This window comes from Taurulus bubalis (genome assembly GCF_910589615.1).
Source record: "Taurulus bubalis genome assembly, chromosome: 12".
Lineage (NCBI taxonomy): Eukaryota > Metazoa > Chordata > Actinopteri > Perciformes > Cottidae > Taurulus > Taurulus bubalis.
Window position 1 is genome coordinate 19,974,143 of NC_136600.1, and position 17,391 is coordinate 19,991,533.

The 17,391-nt window shown below is 41.8% G+C and overlaps 2 protein-coding genes across 2 annotated transcripts in view; both read right to left on the reverse strand.

Annotated features, from left to right (window-relative positions):
- Positions 1 to 592: 592 nt before the first annotated feature.
- nradd (neurotrophin receptor associated death domain) lies at positions 593 to 9,152 on the reverse strand (the record flags this gene model as incomplete). Its single annotated transcript, XM_079227964.1, has 6 exons — positions 593 to 2,365; positions 3,104 to 3,246; positions 3,361 to 3,568; positions 4,718 to 5,071; positions 5,255 to 5,387; positions 9,114 to 9,152. The coding sequence occupies 6 exons, from the start codon at positions 9,150 to 9,152 to the stop codon at positions 2,052 to 2,054; spliced, it is 1,191 nt and encodes a 396-aa protein (XP_079084090.1). The 3' UTR covers positions 593 to 2,051.
- A 3,398-nt stretch (positions 9,153 to 12,550) lies between these two features.
- Positions 12,551 to 17,391, reverse strand: part of nbeal2 (neurobeachin-like 2) — a gene marked incomplete at its 5' end in the record, with an annotated part of 32,785 nt that continues 27,944 nt past the window's right edge. Inside the window, 8 exons of the mRNA XM_079228132.1 lie at positions 12,551 to 14,537; positions 14,757 to 14,892; positions 14,998 to 15,146; positions 15,248 to 15,409; positions 16,197 to 16,313; positions 16,415 to 16,509; positions 16,605 to 16,777; positions 17,268 to 17,377. Of these exons, the coding sequence (XP_079084258.1) occupies positions 14,433 to 14,537; positions 14,757 to 14,892; positions 14,998 to 15,146; positions 15,248 to 15,409; positions 16,197 to 16,313; positions 16,415 to 16,509; positions 16,605 to 16,777; positions 17,268 to 17,377 (1,047 nt within the window). The 3' untranslated portion in view covers positions 12,551 to 14,432. The remainder of the gene's footprint in view (positions 14,538 to 14,756; positions 14,893 to 14,997; positions 15,147 to 15,247; positions 15,410 to 16,196; positions 16,314 to 16,414; positions 16,510 to 16,604; positions 16,778 to 17,267; positions 17,378 to 17,391) is intronic.

The window sequence follows — 17,391 nt, forward strand, 5'->3', positions numbered from 1 at the left end:
TTTCACACTAATTCCCTTGATGTGGAGAAGTATATTCCAAACATGTCCAAATTTCCTCACTGTATAATTCATCAAGTTTTTTTTATAGTGACAGAAATGTCTCCAGGACTTTGTGGTCCAGTAACTTTCATACACGTTAAAAAAAGGTTGTTGCAGTTTGGTGGAAAAATAATGTTTCAGTTGCTTTAAACACAAAAGCATATAATATCCGAATTACATGAGCAATGACTATTGCATGCTCAACTGCTAATTGTTTAGGGCCCTGGAGAGATCTCTAATCATAAAACTATAAGTATCAAACTAATGTTGAATCATTTACTCATAAACCTGAGCAGGACCGTCCTCTGAGGGAGTTCAGTATCCAACTCTGTCAGCTGTTTATACTTTAAGTGAACTACTTTAACAGTTGATCCATTCTTTATTACATTATTTCTTAGCCATCGCTCAATTTCTCTGCTTGCTTGCTAACTAGTAGACCTATTCAGACGTTGCTCTACAATCACACCACAAGTACGCATGAGGAGAATCGCTCATCTACAGCATCAAGGTGTATTATCTCGGGTCTTTCTGTTACAACAAAAGAGCATTGACTTATCAAAGTTATTTATTATATGAATAAAACTCATACAAAAACACATTGAGGCATACAATTAGGAAATATATACACAAAACCATACATGGCTGTCATTACAAAAATATCAAACCATCTGAGGCCATCACATAGTGTGACTAGCACACAGCAGATGTCCAGGTTCTCTGAGACTTTAAGTTGTATTCTTAAAATGGTGATGAAATAAATACAAAAGCAAGATTACTTAGACACCAGCCTTGATGTTGACAGTGTCCTTGGATTTATTTGTGTGTGTGTGTAATATTAAAAATCAAGGTGACAAAAATGGAGCTGTGTGATATGAATGCAAGGAGAATATGTTGTCTATTCCTTTCATTCAGTCTTCGCAGCCATTACTTATCAAAACAATCAATATTTAAGATATTTACAATCAAAGATGATTATGAGGAAGAGCTAAGAATGGTGTTTTTACATTTCACAGAATGCTTCGTTGTTGTCTTCTGATGAGATTTGAAACATCCTCAGTGTAAATAAGCACCAATGCCCTGTAGTGACTGCAGCAGAAAAAAAGAGAAAAAAACAACAGTACAAGGCAACAAACTTCAACAATCTAATGAGTATAGTTTCAATCTACACATTAGATAAAGTCTTCTTAGCAACTGAAAGCATCGTTGGGAAGATTAATTACATGTCCATTTAAACCCTTAATTTGGTTTCTTGGGGTTTCTTCTCTTTTTAGGCGTGCACGTTGCATGGAAATGATCCCACATGGGGAGAGTCACATGTCCGGAAAGCAGTGTTCATTTTTCACAAAAATCAACTGCCATACCAAAGAGATTGCTGAAGTTGTAATTCATAAAACAAGGTCATTTAAATTATAAACGTGATGATCTGAACCGTATTTGTTTGCAGTCGCACGAGGAAGGCTGGAAGGGAGCGGTGGGATAAATCTGATTTCTGACCAAATAGCATGTAAACAGTGGTTTTTAGAATAATCACACTTGTGCAACACATGTAAACACATCATTCTGTTTCTTGTCAATACGAATACTGACAGTCAACGTAGTTCTAATCCAATATGACCAAGTTTTTGCAGTGTCCATTGAGCAAGGCATGAGGCTTGACCAGAAGTAAAAACCTTGTTCCCTCAGTCGTGGTAATGAGAGGTCGCAACATACTGTATATTGAGAGTCTTCATTGCCACCAATAAGATGGTGATTGGCTTAGTAGCGATAACAGACGCATCCCAGGAGATTCTTTCACGCGGTTGGATCAATGTAAAAAATAAAAATGGTGACATAAACTGGAGCAAAGGAGAATGATACAAGAATATGTTTTTTATCCAACAAAGCGATCATGAACCCCTAGTGACGTCCTCCAACAGTGACAGAGGCGTTAATGTCAGAGTGCCTTCCTTGTCATTTCAATGAACGTTCTTCACTTGAGTCTGTTTGTGTCATACTTGTGTTTTGAGGAGCCTTCAGACCAAAGAAACCCCCTGCGTGGGGCAGTTAAGAGCTGTTACCACATCGGGCCTCTCAATGCGGGTCAGTGCAGAACACAGCAGTCCCAGAGAGGAACCTTCTTTCTGGGCCCAGTTAGAGAGGAGTGTGTGAGAAGGAGCCTCTCCGCGGCCGAACAGGTTCAGCTGTTCGGTCTCGTAGCCCAGGGCGGCGCCCAGCTGCCTCCAGCCCCGCCCCCCTCCCTCCTGCAGGAGGCGCTCCACCTCTTCCTGTCTGTGGGGGGGCAGGTTGATGTACAAACGGTTGTCCTGCTTGCTGTCCCTCTTTGTACCTGTGGAAACATTTGGTTTTTAATTATGCTTGTACTTAAAAAATTATAGAAACAGATTTTCAATAATACTAATAGTATTCATATAATTAATTGATACGAAACACCAAAAAACATGGCGAATTCAAAAACATAGGTCTAACGATAGTTTAATAAAAAAAATTGCATAGGTGTAAATAGAAAGCTTCTGTGTCATAATCCTTGTGGGGAACATCGGGAAAATAAAGGTGCAATGTGGAGTTTTCTTGTAAATAAACTAGATTCCGTGTGTCTTCCCAGAACCCTTTGGATGTATATCTTTGAGGCCAAACAAAGTTGCTTCCTCATAAATAATTTCCGATGCCAAAACAAACAACTTAAGTGTATTCAATTTTGAAACCTACATTGTTTACACCCATGTTCACTAGCATGCAGTTCCTATTTTATGCTTTTTGTTGACACATTGCTATGTTTCTTGGTACATTACTGCCACCAACGATCTTTTACTAGGATAGCCTGAAGCTTGTACCGGGCAAACAGGAACCTAGGCAAGCAACAAATGGGTGACCCACTCACAAACACAATGCTCAATAGCACTGCTAGTGGGCAAATACTGTACTCCACAGGGTACCTTTAAAATAAAATGGAGGAGAATAGTGTTCTGCCTGGAACTGAATTTCCCATCTTCTAATAAACACATAATTTCTATTAGAAAGTACCAGTCATGTGAAGTGTTTTATACAGGGCCTGTGTCTGCCTCACCTTTGCTGGGCTGGTTGTCCTGTAGGCTTTGAGAGTCCAGAAATACACCACTGTCACTTTGGAGCTTCTCTCCCTCCGGAGATGCTCCCAACTCAGCTGCACGGGCCTTAGAAAGAGCCCTCTTCTGTTTACAGGATCTCCAGCTGAGAAGAGCCGAAAAAGAAAAATTCATTGAGCTATTTTCCATTGCAGGGCCAATCTTATTATCTTTACTACATCCATTTAAGGATCAGGACCCAAGCCTAGTGAAAACTCACCATTTATAAGCCACATAGAGAAGCAGACCCAGCACCACAGCAGCCAGGACAGAAACGTAGGCCAGAATGTTGTTGCTGCCTCCCTCATCCGGCGGTGTAAACTTGGGCGTTCCAGGAGCAGGACTGGTTTCCCCCTCCTCAGCATCTGGCCAGCTAGGAGCATCAGACCCGCCAAGAGGAGGACGAGACAGAATGTGCAGCTTCTTATCTATTGAGAATGAGACAGGGAGATACATGTCAGGGACAGTGTCATTGCTTCTTTGCACATTAGAAACACATTTGGGCTGCAGAAATTAGGGCCTGAAGTAATCCCATAGAAGCCTTTACGCCTGATGTAATGATAGCCTCAGTCATCCTGGTCCCCTGGGGTTTTGAAACCTTTCATTGTCCCCGTTTCCATCCTTGTTCTCCCTCCTGCCATCTGACTATTTTAGGATCAAACACGACACGGTACTGTGCTGTCCCCTCGGGGGTCAAAGGGTCATGACATATGGACCCAGAGTGTGTACAGACGACCTTACTCCTGGGGAGCGAGTGTAGCCATTTGGGAGGAGGCGGACTAGTTGTCAGGGTCAGCAGCCTCCCTTGGCCTTCAGGTTCTTGGGGGCAGTTAACCTAAAGACCTGTCAAGCTCATACCAATTGGATTACAGCACTTAAGTGGGCTCTTTTTTTTTTTTACTGCTCATGTTTCTCAGCTCAGAGTGTTCAGTTGAGGAGTGGATGCAGGTGTTGACCACATGTCCTTGTATTCTGTTCCCCTCCCCTCTCTTTTTATCTTTAACTATGGCTGCTTTTCCCTGCATTAGATCTGAAAGGGATGAGCCTGGCACTACTACTGGAAAATTCCATTCAAAAAACAAATGCCTTAGTCTGTCTTTAGACTTTCTTATTTCTTTACTCTGTCTGTGGCACTCCAAAGACAATTTGCTCCTACTGAAGACATTTTGTTTTGTTTTTAATGGTCACAAACATATAATTTCCTTTCTTTTATGGTCAAATTATTTACTCAAACATCAGTTTTTAGCTAACATTACTCAAACAGGGATATGTTGTGTTTGTTGGAGACACTTTTCAACTGCATATTTGGTGTGCCGCTAAGTATTTACAGTAGCAGGACAATGACTGTAGAAAGTGCCTGTGTAGTTTTGGGGCAACAATGAAGGTCTATGGCACAAAGGGATAAACTATATCAGGCTTTGGCTACACAGAGAATACTTCTTCATTAGTAGGATCAACGAAATATTCATGTTTTGTGTGTTTTCATTGGATTTGTTGACAATAAGACAACATATAAAATGTCCCCAGACTTGGATTTACAAATGTAATGTACTTTCTCACTCTTAAGTACAACTCACCCATGCACAATGAGTCAGAGTTGGGCATGCAGTGTCGGATTTCCACTTCACTGTCAGAGCACTGGGTGCAGGTTTGGCAGGGTTTGGTGCTAATGCGCTCCTCAGAAAATGATCCCGGGCCACAGATCTTGCACAGCGTGTCTCCCTGTAGACCACACGCCCGGAAAGCACCCTCGCCGCGAGTGCATTTGGAGCAAGGTGCGCATAGGCCATGGTTGCTCAAAAAGAAGAAGCCGTTGTCACATTCACATTGTGTGTCCTGTGTGGCAGAGCAAGAAGCCGCCATGGGAACACTGGGGGGGCACTTAGCACAGGGACGGCAACGGCCGACACCTTCAGATGAGGAAAACGTCCCTAAGAAACAGAAAAACAAAATCAGTGTCAGTCTGGAGAAACTGTCATATCTCTCACAAACATATCAGCTGTAATCATGATACGTGGTGCCATTTAAATCATCCAGCAGATGACAGAGATAATGATAAGTCTGGTAAAACATATTTCACATTGGTGCAGTAACATTATATTTTAATAGCTTACCCTGTGGGCATGGTGTGCACTTGGTATCCTCTTTCCCACAATCCACCTTCAATCCGAAGCCAGCAGGACACAGACTGCAACACTGCCCTGATTCAGTGAACTTGCCACTGGCACAGGCATCTCCAAGAGTAATCTACAGTAAATAAATGACGGTTAGAGAAAGCAACACCACTGTGTAGCGCAACAAATACTATTTTACGTCTCAGGCCTTTAAGAATCAGCAGTCACAGGGTTCATATTTAATTTAGGATAGTTGCCAAGCAAACAAAACAAAACTATCGTTTTTTCTTCTTCTTTGTCCAAGGAGTTTTCTTTGCCACATGCAGAAAATCAAACAAACACATCCCGCCCCTGTACAATTGAAGAAGCGGGAAACTGGGCGAACTGAAAATTGCCTTTTTTTTATCTTTCTATCGGCCTCAGTTTTCACCCTGAAAGTGCTCCGAGTCCTTATCTGCAAGTGGGTAATGGAGAGCCCAGCTTGAGTTATGACATGAGGGATAGATCAGACATTCCTAACGGCCTGTGCAGCGGGGCTGGTGCCTGTCAGGAGTGGCTGGCTTTAATCAGATGGCTTTAGACCAGTGGAAAGAATAAGACATAAAGGAGTGAAAAAAAACACTCAGAAATGGAGGAAGGAAGAAGTAAAAAGAGCTTCCGCCCTCCCACTCACTCCAAATAATTGTGAGTGACATTGTGTAGCTGTGTGTGTGTGAATACAGTGTGTGTGTGTTTATTTCTTGACATCAGAAAGGGGGGTGGAGGGTAATTTAAAGGAGACGGTTCCAGCCCCAGGCAAGGGTGTCAGTTAGCCAAGGCTGCCCAGCATGCAAGTGTCTGTATGGGTGAGAGGGGTCCTTTGAAGTTGCAGGTGTGTCTATACGAAGGTCAGCATTTCGCTAACTCACTCTGCACAACGGCATCTGAAACATGCACACATTTAAGGGAGATTGGCCTCCTCTGCCTGCGGGCTAACAAGAGCAAACAGATGTCTAACAACTAACCTCCTGCAAAGAGGAAAAGTAACAACTAAACAACCCACTGATGTCTCTCTTTGTCTCTGAAGTCTGCCAACAAACACAGGCAAACGTGTGTGAACCTGTAGAGCCTCCAACAGAAAGCCCACCAGAAACACACGCACACACCGTGCCGCCAGTCGGAAAACTCTGAAATGTTCCGTGCTGATACTACAGGAGGAAGAGCTTTGAAACGGAGCTCGGTCGCCTCGTTCCAAAAACAACAGCCAGATTTACTGCAGCACTTAGAGGAGTCTGATGATATCTAAGCAGCAGCCACAGAACCCAGATCAGAGGTATTAGGGTGTCAGGGTGGTAGGATCCAGCAGGCAGGAACCAGCAGGCAGGAACCAGTGGGATGTTTGGACTTAGTAGACTGTGACCGAGTCTGGACCATAATAACTTTTAGCACGAAGGCTTGTTGGTCCTCTGCACATCACAGATGGAGCTCCCCTGCTAACACAAGCTAACCGTTTAGCCCTCAATCTATGCTTTGATAAATATTTGGTGACAGTGGCTCTGTTTTATGTTTACCTCCAGCTTTGATTTATGTCATTTCACAGAGCCTGGTGTAGCTCTGTAAGCCTGCCTTGGAGGGCAGGAACGGCCAAAGGCTTGTGCAATGAAATATTTAGTCCGGGCCCCACTAGACGAGTGGGAACAGTGATCTACTCAGTAGAGGTATGACTAAGTCATTTTCTACTGTATACCAATAAATCTACCTCATAAGAAAAATGTGTTATATGCTTCCTTACTTTTATGGGTTATTTTACACCAGAGGACAAAATCAAACTTAAAAGAAGTGTTAGTTTTACTTTAGTGGTACTACATAAATCAACAATATCCTACTTTGCTGATATATCCCAATATTTATTTACCTAAGAGTATTCAGTCTTCCGAAAGTCTGAAGGAGAGGAGGGGGCTGCAGTTGCTTTTTCCATTTAGGTAAGAAGCTGCAATCTGAAGGGATTCCCCAGTGAGAACAGACGGACCACCGAGCAGCAGTGTTCAATGTTTTCAATGAGGCTCTCAACTCCACGGCTGCCGGAGTCACTCAGTCATCGCGGATCCCACACACACACACACACACACACACACACACACACACACACACACACACACACACACACACACACACACACACACACTCACACACTTTTCATTTCAGCCTGAGACATTTTTTGTGCCCTTTTGAAGTGACACCACTTTTGAAGCGCATAGGCTGAAGTTTCCACAGTTAATCTAATCTGTGTGAAAATAAACACACAGAGGGATGCTCTCTCCATGAGAAGACAACGACCCCATGAGCCTTTCAATTCTGTCTGTGACGGCAACAGACAGAGGTCTTTCCACAGAGACGGCCTGAGCTGAGGGAAAGTTGTCAAAGCTGCACCCCCCCATCTGCACTGATTACTGTCATTAGTATACAGGGAGCATAAGGGACAAATTAAAGCACATGGGTTTCTTGCCTTTTTTTTCCAGACAGAAAGCTAACCCAAAGCTATGAGCCTAAATCAAACAAGACAGCACACAGTGATATGTTAACTTTGAATCTACTGATTTTAAACACATACCACAGAGTTAAGAGGCAGTTAAAATTCCTAAATGATCCTGAAGTCTGGCCCCCATATAGAGATCTGCTTAACTAGTCTATGGAAATTCAAATGACTGTGGTAATAACCCCCCCTCCTCCCACCCACACACACACTCACTCACTCACACACACACCACAAACTGGGAGAAAATTGTGATAATTGCTTTGCTCCGGATATCCAAACTCTAGCTATACTGAAAGCTAGGCCACAGTTTCATGAGCAACAAGCATAGCAACATGTACAGTACAGTACAGCAAATATGAGCTCAGTAGACGTTCATGAAGACTGTGCTCACATATTGTTGGATACAATCCACTCCTGCACTAAATCATCCAGTGAGTAATAAGAAAACAATTTGCCAGCATAAATACTTTTCAGTGGGCTACAGAAACAAACTTCAAGTTACCGTGCTAGTTTGATGAACAGCATCTTAGATTTCAAAAATATATTACACCCTTATAATGAGAGGAAGATATACACACCTTTTTAAGAGCTACGTTTTATCTAAGTACTTTGATCTCACAAAAGTGTTTGACTCTGAGGAGCGTGCCCAGACAGGACTACAAGCCCCATGGGCTTTTTGAGGTATATGAGTGTCAAATTATTGTCTGCAACTGTAGAGGCAGGGGCCTTCTTTTCACATGAATCCTGTCTTAATAATATGCTATCAAACCGCCACGGAAACTATAATTTGTTGATAAAATACCTAATTTATCACTGTGTAGGTGCATAATCTTGGTTAATTGTATGCCCTTGTTTTTTTTCTCTCTCAGACATTCATATGTATTTGGCTCATTCTCGCCCATAGAGTCTGCACATATTTCCAGGATGTTTTGTGAAAGTCTTCATCAGCCAGATGTGCAGTGCAGGCCACGGTCCAAGGCATTAAAGCAAAAATAAGCAGTAGAAACAGACTTTTGTTTAGCCACGAGAGACTTTAAAAGAAAGACAGGATGAGGTTTAATCTGATTTGTTTTCTCTCTCTCTTTCCACTGATATTTGCCAACTATATAATGACAACAAACATAGTCCCCAACAGGGGCCGTGTGACACAGCCTTAATGAAATATGGCTGTGGTGTAAAACACATTTCCTTTGGGAACAATGGTGCAAGACGGAACTCGTTGGTTGAAGCTTACAATGGCTGCTAGTGTGATGCTATGATGATAAGAGTGAGAAATAAGAATCGACAGACTGGTGAGTGTCGGATATGTGTGTGTTAGTGAAGCAGTAATGAACAATTTCTTACTTTTAAGAGCAGAAGCGCGCAGATGACAAACGGTTCCATGTCGGCAGCCTCCAAAACCCTCCTCGATTTAAAGCGACCAGTTTGGTTCTTCTCTTTCAGTCTGCTACCTTCAACAATCGCGGAAAAGGTGTCATCGAAACGTCCACTTTTCTAAATCTGAAACGCGTTGGTTCCGCAGACGGGGAAAGTTTGCTCATACTCCAGCAATCAGACGTTTTTTTTACGCACGTGAACGCGGCTTCAAAATGCAGGCGTTGTAATCCGTCGATTCTCCCAGTTGCTTCTTTCAATGCATTCCCTGCTGATAGCGTGTACGTGAACACAACGTTTCTTCTGTTTCAGCAGGCAGGATGCACGGTCTGCCACCTCTCCCGCAGCTTTGCAACAGATGAGGCAGGAAAAGCTCCTGCAAACTCTCCTGGGCCTTTTCTCCTCCCATCTCCTCATCTTTCAGTGTGGCGTCGTGATTGGCTGCATCCCTACGACGCGCTGCTGGCTGAGGCAATGTAATGGAAGGGCTGCGATCAAGTCTGACATTATTGCTGTTTGTGCGTGATTATGTAGTCACGTGACTGTTATACCCTCGTGCCTGCTACTGGAATCAACACATATATGAACGTATTGCCAAGCAGTCAGATAATGTATCCATTCTACATCGAACAAAATGTACAAATACAATAATAAATACAGACAAAATATCAGTGGTGGAAAGTAAGTACATTTAATTAGATAACCTACTGTAGACAAGTACAAGATACTAGTCTAAATACTTTACTTTAGTAATACTATTTGATGCCACTTTTGTTGTTTGTATACATTCATTTGTATAGTTACTTACATACAAAGCATTATTATACAAGTATATTGCATTGTAATATATGAAACTATCTAGCTGCGTATGAAATAGTTCAAATACTACTTAGACTTGAATGCATCAGTAACATTCACATTGACCATTTTACTGCAGTACTATTTGTATACCTTAACCTAAATAACATTTTGAATGCTGGATATTTACTTGCAATTGAGTATTTTTCTTCAATCTCACCTTTATTTAAAGATCTGAGAACTCTCTCCACAGCAGCACAATAAATAAATGAACCATATATACGCAATGCTAATTCATATGGCTTCTTTTCACAATAACATTTTTATTTTGTCTCTAAGGATTATTTCTTTTGTTGTGTCTCATTTATGTAATAGTTAACACTTTGGGTCATAGTAATATTGCATAAGTGTTGCTGGCAGGGATATGTTTATTAAATTATTGCACTTAAGTAAACATTTTAGGTACTTATGCTTATACATCTTATGCTATTTCTATTTATTTAGGAAGCAACTTGTTCTTTTCACTCGAAGAATAATTAATGAATAATATTAATACAAAACATAATAAAGTAATGCATTATGATATATTCTCTTATAGATTAAACTCCCAAGCATTATATGAAGTACTTGATAATAATGTAAGTACATTATTCTGAAATGGACTAGTCTGCGTAATGATACTAGTATTTTTGGTACTTTATGTATATTTGAATGCTATCACTTTTATACTTTTCTCAAGTAGCATTTTGAATGCATAGTTTGCACGTGTAACACAGTATTTCTACACTGTGATATTCCTCTGTTTAAGTAAAAGGTCTGAGTACTTCTCCCACCACAGGTTGCTGAGACCTCTAAGTTTCCTGTCAGATGATTGTCAAATTGTGATTCATAATAAAGCATTGTAATAATTGTATAATACATTTGTTCATATTAACACAATGTGTAAAAAAAATAAAAAAATACAGGTTCACCACATTATAGTGAACCTATAAGTTGATCCATGCAAAAGCCTCATTAAATGGATCTCTGTGACATGACAGCATTTTACCATCAGGGATACTTACTTACATAGAGCTGTGATCCGTTGTTATCAGAAACAAAAGAGGGCATGTGAATCAAACAAGATGCTCTGAAGAAGGAGCATATGTTTGATCTCAGCCATTCAAAAGATTAGAAAACCAACGCAGGGTAAATTACACACCTTGTAAATTCTAGTGAATGCATCACAGGGGGGCTGGAGACTTCAGAGGAAAACAAATGGAGAGATCTCTCAGACACAATACTACTTGCACTTCAAAGCCTGCTGAGAGATGAGAGGAGACAGACAGGATGTTCCTGTTCTGATTAAACAGCAAGCCTTAAAGTCTTGTTTTCATGAAACAAGTGAAACACAAACTGTTAGTTTTTTTTATTTTGAAGTGTTTATTTGATCATGTATTAGATGTTTTCACCAATGAAGTGTAAAATTGTCCATCTTGCCAAGCAGTTATTGTCTCTTATTTTCACATTTTTTTATTTTGACATATTTCCAATACAAATCAACTTGTTTTAAGATTAGTTTTTAATCAAGTGTATATTTGTTTGATTCCAATTAAAGCAATCTGCCTTCCTCATGCTTTGAAATATTGGTAGATTTATTTTGCATTATTCTTATCACACCGGTTCATTTTTCACGAGAAATAACACACAAAAAAAGCAATCAGACAAATAAACAGTTCCCCTCACTTCTATATTCTTTACTTGTCTACGTCATCTCACTGTGGGGCTGCAGACTCTTTATCTGAGGCCCGAGTTCCTCTACGGTCATACATGGGTGAGAACGATAAGGCAGCTACAACAAAAACAAGATTCTGCTGTCCACAGGCAGAGGAGAGCTCAACCAGATGGGGAGGATGAGAGGGGGAGGGCTGAGGCCTGGTTGAGGGTTGCTGCGGCGGTTCTTGGCAGGAACAATTTGGACAACACCAAAATTGCAGCATTTCACGACATCCATCCCCTCAGTCTGCAGAGGTCAGGGGGAGATACTGCCAATAAGCAAGAGTGAGGTGTCAACCCCTCCCACCATTGTCAATGGAGCCACATCAGAGTGACTGCAACCCTCCCACTTCACTTCCCTTATTCACTATTCTGTGGTTTGTATTTGACTGGGGGTCTTCAGGTCAGTTTTATCACCCACATCACCCCTCCCAACCTTTCTGAATTGTACCCCCGGAGGTGTTTATGGGGAGGCCGACAGGATGTTCGGCCCACCAGAAGATCAAAGTCTCCTCTTCAAGTAAATGTGCTGCTGCTCACCGTGACCTTTTCAACTCTAATAGAGTTAACATCACAGACACATGTGAGACTTGGATTACAGTAGAGGAGCTGGATGATCTACGTTGTGGCCGCGGATCAGTTTCCTTCCTGCTGTGGTCTACAAACAAGTATCAGGGCTCATTTTTCAGTAATGGACGATCATCCTCAGGATATGGGCAGCGGTTCACAGAAAAGAGGATTCCTGAATGTAAGTGTGCGGTCACCATCACAATTATCGGCGATTTCAAGAAGGCTCTGGCAGCAGACACACAGATAATCCTGATCCCCACTGTCATGTTTAAGGCAGAGGCTGCTGGATTTTTAGAAAGCAAAGTGTATTTTCAACATCTTTGGAGAATAACACAAAAGCTAAATTATAATCCGAATCTAAGGCAGTGCTGAAGGTTTTTTGTAAAGGATCATTTTCAACCTAAATCAGGACATTTGAACAACAAATATTACCAAAACATCACAACTTCAACTTATTGTTTTGATAGAGGAGTGTGATTGTATTTAAGACCCAATACTTTTAAACTAAAGACTATTACTGCATAATTAAGTGAAATATTACATTAATAACAACTAGGGTAAACTGGAGCAGCATTATGAATCAATATAATTATCAAACGGGTGCTTGAACAGCTGCTTATGCAAACATCCTTTATATTCACAGACAGCATTTCATCTTACAGTTGTACAATTGGAATAAAATGTGATTTTAGACAGCCTGAATGTCCTGACTTTGTGTATTTCCACAGTGGAAAGCAGATGAATTGATAAGTAAACATTTAAAAAAATAGTCCCCTCTTGCTTTTACTTTCGGTTATTTTGAGCATCACTTACAAAGACTAGGTAATTTTTATGTGTGTGCCATGTTATGGGTATTGCATTCGCCCAAATAGTTCCCTTTGTCTCTGTCCCGTCATGACACTGTAAAACAACCACTTTGTTCCAACCACAGTAAAAGGAGCTGGCAGGAAGTGAATTCCTCTGAAACTCACTCACAGACTCTTGCTCACATGTTTTCAGAGTCATCATTGTCTTCAGATGTTTCAGCGCTTCGTAAAACAGTACCAGTACAGGCAAGTATGTGCTTCCAGCCAACGGTTTATGTGTTCATTAACAACATCGTATCCACATCTGAGTCAAATAGAGTAGTAAGTTGTGTGTGAATCAAATCAGCAGGGGTGTACTCCGACATCGTGATCTAGATGATTGGAATTCAGTGTTGATAAATGGCTCAAGACACAAGTTAAAAAAGGCACTTTCAGATGAATTGAACAGGGATATAGTTATGCGATGAACAGCGTAATAACACAACTTGTACAGACATATTTGTAAAGGTCTTCCCTCCATTGTGTTTAAGATAACAGGAGGGCCTGCTCATGAGGTCCATTGCATCCAAGCTCCACAGTCACGATACAAAAGTGAATATGTTTCACATACTTGACCATTAAAGCAGTTATTGCTTTAATTGTAACAGTTTTACATTGCGCATAGTCTAAAAAATGCATGATTACACACTGTGGTATTGTGGTGCACTTCAGCTGCAAGAATCAGCAAATCTTGACCTCGACTGCTTAAGATCACAACACAGCATTGGTTCACTTTAGTGACCAGTTATCCCCCCCTGTATCTTTCTTTTACAAAGTCAACCCCCATGTGGAATATACCAGTATTGCAATGTGGAAATATATAGCAACACCTACAGCAATTTCAAGTTTCCAGGAGTTAAAAAAAAAAAGTTGCCATTGCCAAGACAATGGGGTTGGGCCAATAAACAGTGCAGGGATCCCAGCTGTTCCTCTCACAAGACAACAGCCAAGAACATGGAGTCTGGAGAGTTCACAGCGCTGCTCCTCTCGGTGTCTGACGCTGTAATTGCATCAGCATGAGTCACATCCCTGACTCACTGTTCAACAGCGGTTCACAACCTCAAACACTGAGCTCTTCTCCCATCCACAAAAACAAGGCCACTCTTTGGAATGATGCTGATTAAAAACAGTGCAGGAAATAGGCAATAAAATCATTGAAGAATAAAAAAGTGCACAGTGTACAGTTATTCTCTCAGAGAAATCAGTGGCTGAGGAGGATAGTTTCCCAGCTTGTAAAGGGAACGAAGGCCTTGTTGAGTCTGGCGAGCATCTTGGTGGTGCAGGTATCCACAGCCTACAGAGTCCTCCACCATTGCTCGTCTCATTTACCAGCATTCCCAGCGGGACTATACTCTGTTTCACCTGACTCCACCTGAGAGATGCGCGTTGAGCGCCAAATGCGACGGGTGAATTGTCCTGAGCGAACCTGGGAACAAGAGCAGAAGCATGTTAATCTTCACTTGAGGGCTAAAACGGAGATGTTAGACTAAAGACACTCAATTATCATTTGAAAAACCTGGTTTTCAACTAGCACTTAGCATATGATTAGCCCCCCTTTCTACTCACACACACTCACACATACAAACATACATACACTGCCACCCAATTCCCACATTTCACAATCACTTGAAGTCTTGCTTCTCACCTCCTCTGGCTTCCCTGCCCCCACCACAATTAACTTCCCGTCCTCTAGGCCCACTAGGATGTGGCTGCACTCTTTGGTGACAGACACACTCCTCACAGGGACCTTCAAGGCCAGGGGCGTGATCGAAGCATCCAGACTGTCAATCAGAGAAGAGTTAGAATGAGGAACGAAACTTTAGACTTAAAGTTACTATACACGCTGCACTACAAATAACTTAAAGCTATGTTCTCAGTGTCTTTACCTGCATAACTCCCGTATGTGGAGGCTGCCCTCTACGGTCCCCAGGATGATGTGTTCAGACACCAGGTGGAGAGCGGTCACCTTCTCCTCCATGGTGATGGAGGACAGCAGACAGCAGTTTACTGAGTAAACATGAATGGAGTACTTCCCCTGTAGGAATAAGCAGTATTTTGGTAACGGTGTAAGCAAGTCGGAAAGAACTTGTTTGAGTGTGTGTTTGTCGATACACTGTATCGTACGTATTAAAGTACCTTTCTGTGAGAGCGTTCCCCCAGCGAGGTCTGCACCACAATGTGGCCCTCCATGCCCACATGGAGCTCAGAGATTATGGCCGGAACGCAGCTGTCACCAGGAGGCCGCAGCGTTCGCAGAAACTGGCCTCGTCGAACAGTGTGCACGATCACAGTCCCATCCTGACACAGCGAACAGCAAGGGAGGGTCAGTGAAGGTGCCGTGTAAACCGTTCTCTACTTTTTGTGTATTTTTGTGTGTGATTTTTGTTTTGTTTCCCAATGCAAATCAAAGCCACATGGACCACAAGTAGATAGTTTATTGGAGTCTTGGCAGCCCGTCAACTTTTGATCAATGTAAAGCCCCTAAAACCACAGCTAGGCATAACGGACTTGTATGTTCCAGGTCTCTTCTCTAATTTAAAACAGTTTAACCAGTTAGGAACACATGAAGAAATAAAAGCTCAAAATGAGAGTCAGCTGAGAGTTTGCCCTTGCTTAATTTGGTGACGCCACGGTTTCCAGGTTTGAACAACCGCTGGCTACAGGATGGCAACATCTGTCTCCTCATATCTATAAAGTGTGTGTTCTGGGGTTGTAGCTGGTAGAGATTACATTCTCACTTCTAATGAGCAACGTCACAGTTTGCTTGGAGAACATCCAAGTAGTGTTTTCAAGCATTTTGAGGTTATTTACATTTATTTCCCACCTGCGTAACCCTACAGAACTCAAGCATTATGATAGAGAACAATTATTTATAATTTATAATAGTATAATTTAATACAGAGCGGAAAAGGTTAGTAGGATTAAAGATTAATACTTTTATTTGCCTTTTATTGTTGTATTTATAACATGACCGTCCGATTAATGAATAATGAAAATAATAATCAGTTGATATTATTACTGATTGAGAACATTCTGTGTTTTGTAATCAAGCTTATAACTGTTCATAGCATGTGATATTGCTGACCTTTGACCCCGAGACAGCCATGTCCAGTTCAGTGCTGATGGCCACACAGGTGACCTCCTGGTCATGTCCACAGAGGATCTGCACTGGCCGAGGAGACAGACCGCTGGAGAAGCCACCCTGAAAGACAAAAAAAAAAAAGAATCCATACGTGAAGCCACAACTTTGAGCGCAGCCTCTAATCACACACATACGTGTACAACGGATTTGAAGATGTGTACCTGCTGTAGAACCTGCCACACTATACAGGATGTGTCCCTTGATCCAGAGATGAGGTAGATGCCACAGAGATCCAGAGCCAAGCAGGTAACAACGTCTTTGTGGAACAGATACACATTAAAATAAATATGTAACATGGAAACAATGAATATACAGTATATGCAAGTCAAACATGTGAAACTTAGAACTCACCAATGTGCCGGCAGATCCTGCCCACCAGCTTGCCCTTCCCCAGCTGGGTGACACGGAGACTGCAGTCCCAGTGTCCTCCACTGAACAGCAGGCGGCCGTCGTTGGACACCACCAGCACCTGAGCGCTGATCTCCACCCCGGGAGAGAAAGGGCCGCTCAAGAATCGCTGCGTTCTGCACCACAAAGCGGGGTTTGGAAAGATCAAAGTTAGAAACAAGAAACGAGAGTGAGCTGTGGCCTAAATGTGGAGGAGATGTATAATCGGCACATTAAACTGTCATGACATCTGCAAATTACAACCTGCGTAAAATCCAATGTCCAAATGGGTTTTATCCTGATTTATGTGTTGTGAATCACATCCAAGGTCAGTTTAGAATGAGAACCACATTTTTATTAATTAAACAGGCTTTGAAGCTTCACAGACAAAGAGGGATTGTGCTTCCATCCAGCTGTCATGGAAGTTGCATGGATCTTTTAATAGGATGTGAGGTAAGCAAGTTATCCCTCCCTCAGGATTTCTGAGTAAAAAATAACATCTATCAGAAAAGTGAAATGACTGATAAAGATGTTACTGTTGTTTTAAACAATATTTAACAGACTATCATTTTAGATATCGGATGATCGCGTAAACCACAAAAACGTATGTTTTCTAAGGGCACTCACTTGGGATTAGTCATGGTGGGGTCCTTAGTGAAGGTGAAGTAGTTGGCGATGTTTTTGTCGTATGGCAGCCAGCTGTGTGTCGCTATCAACCCGTTGGAACTCACTGTCACCTGGAGAGAAAAAG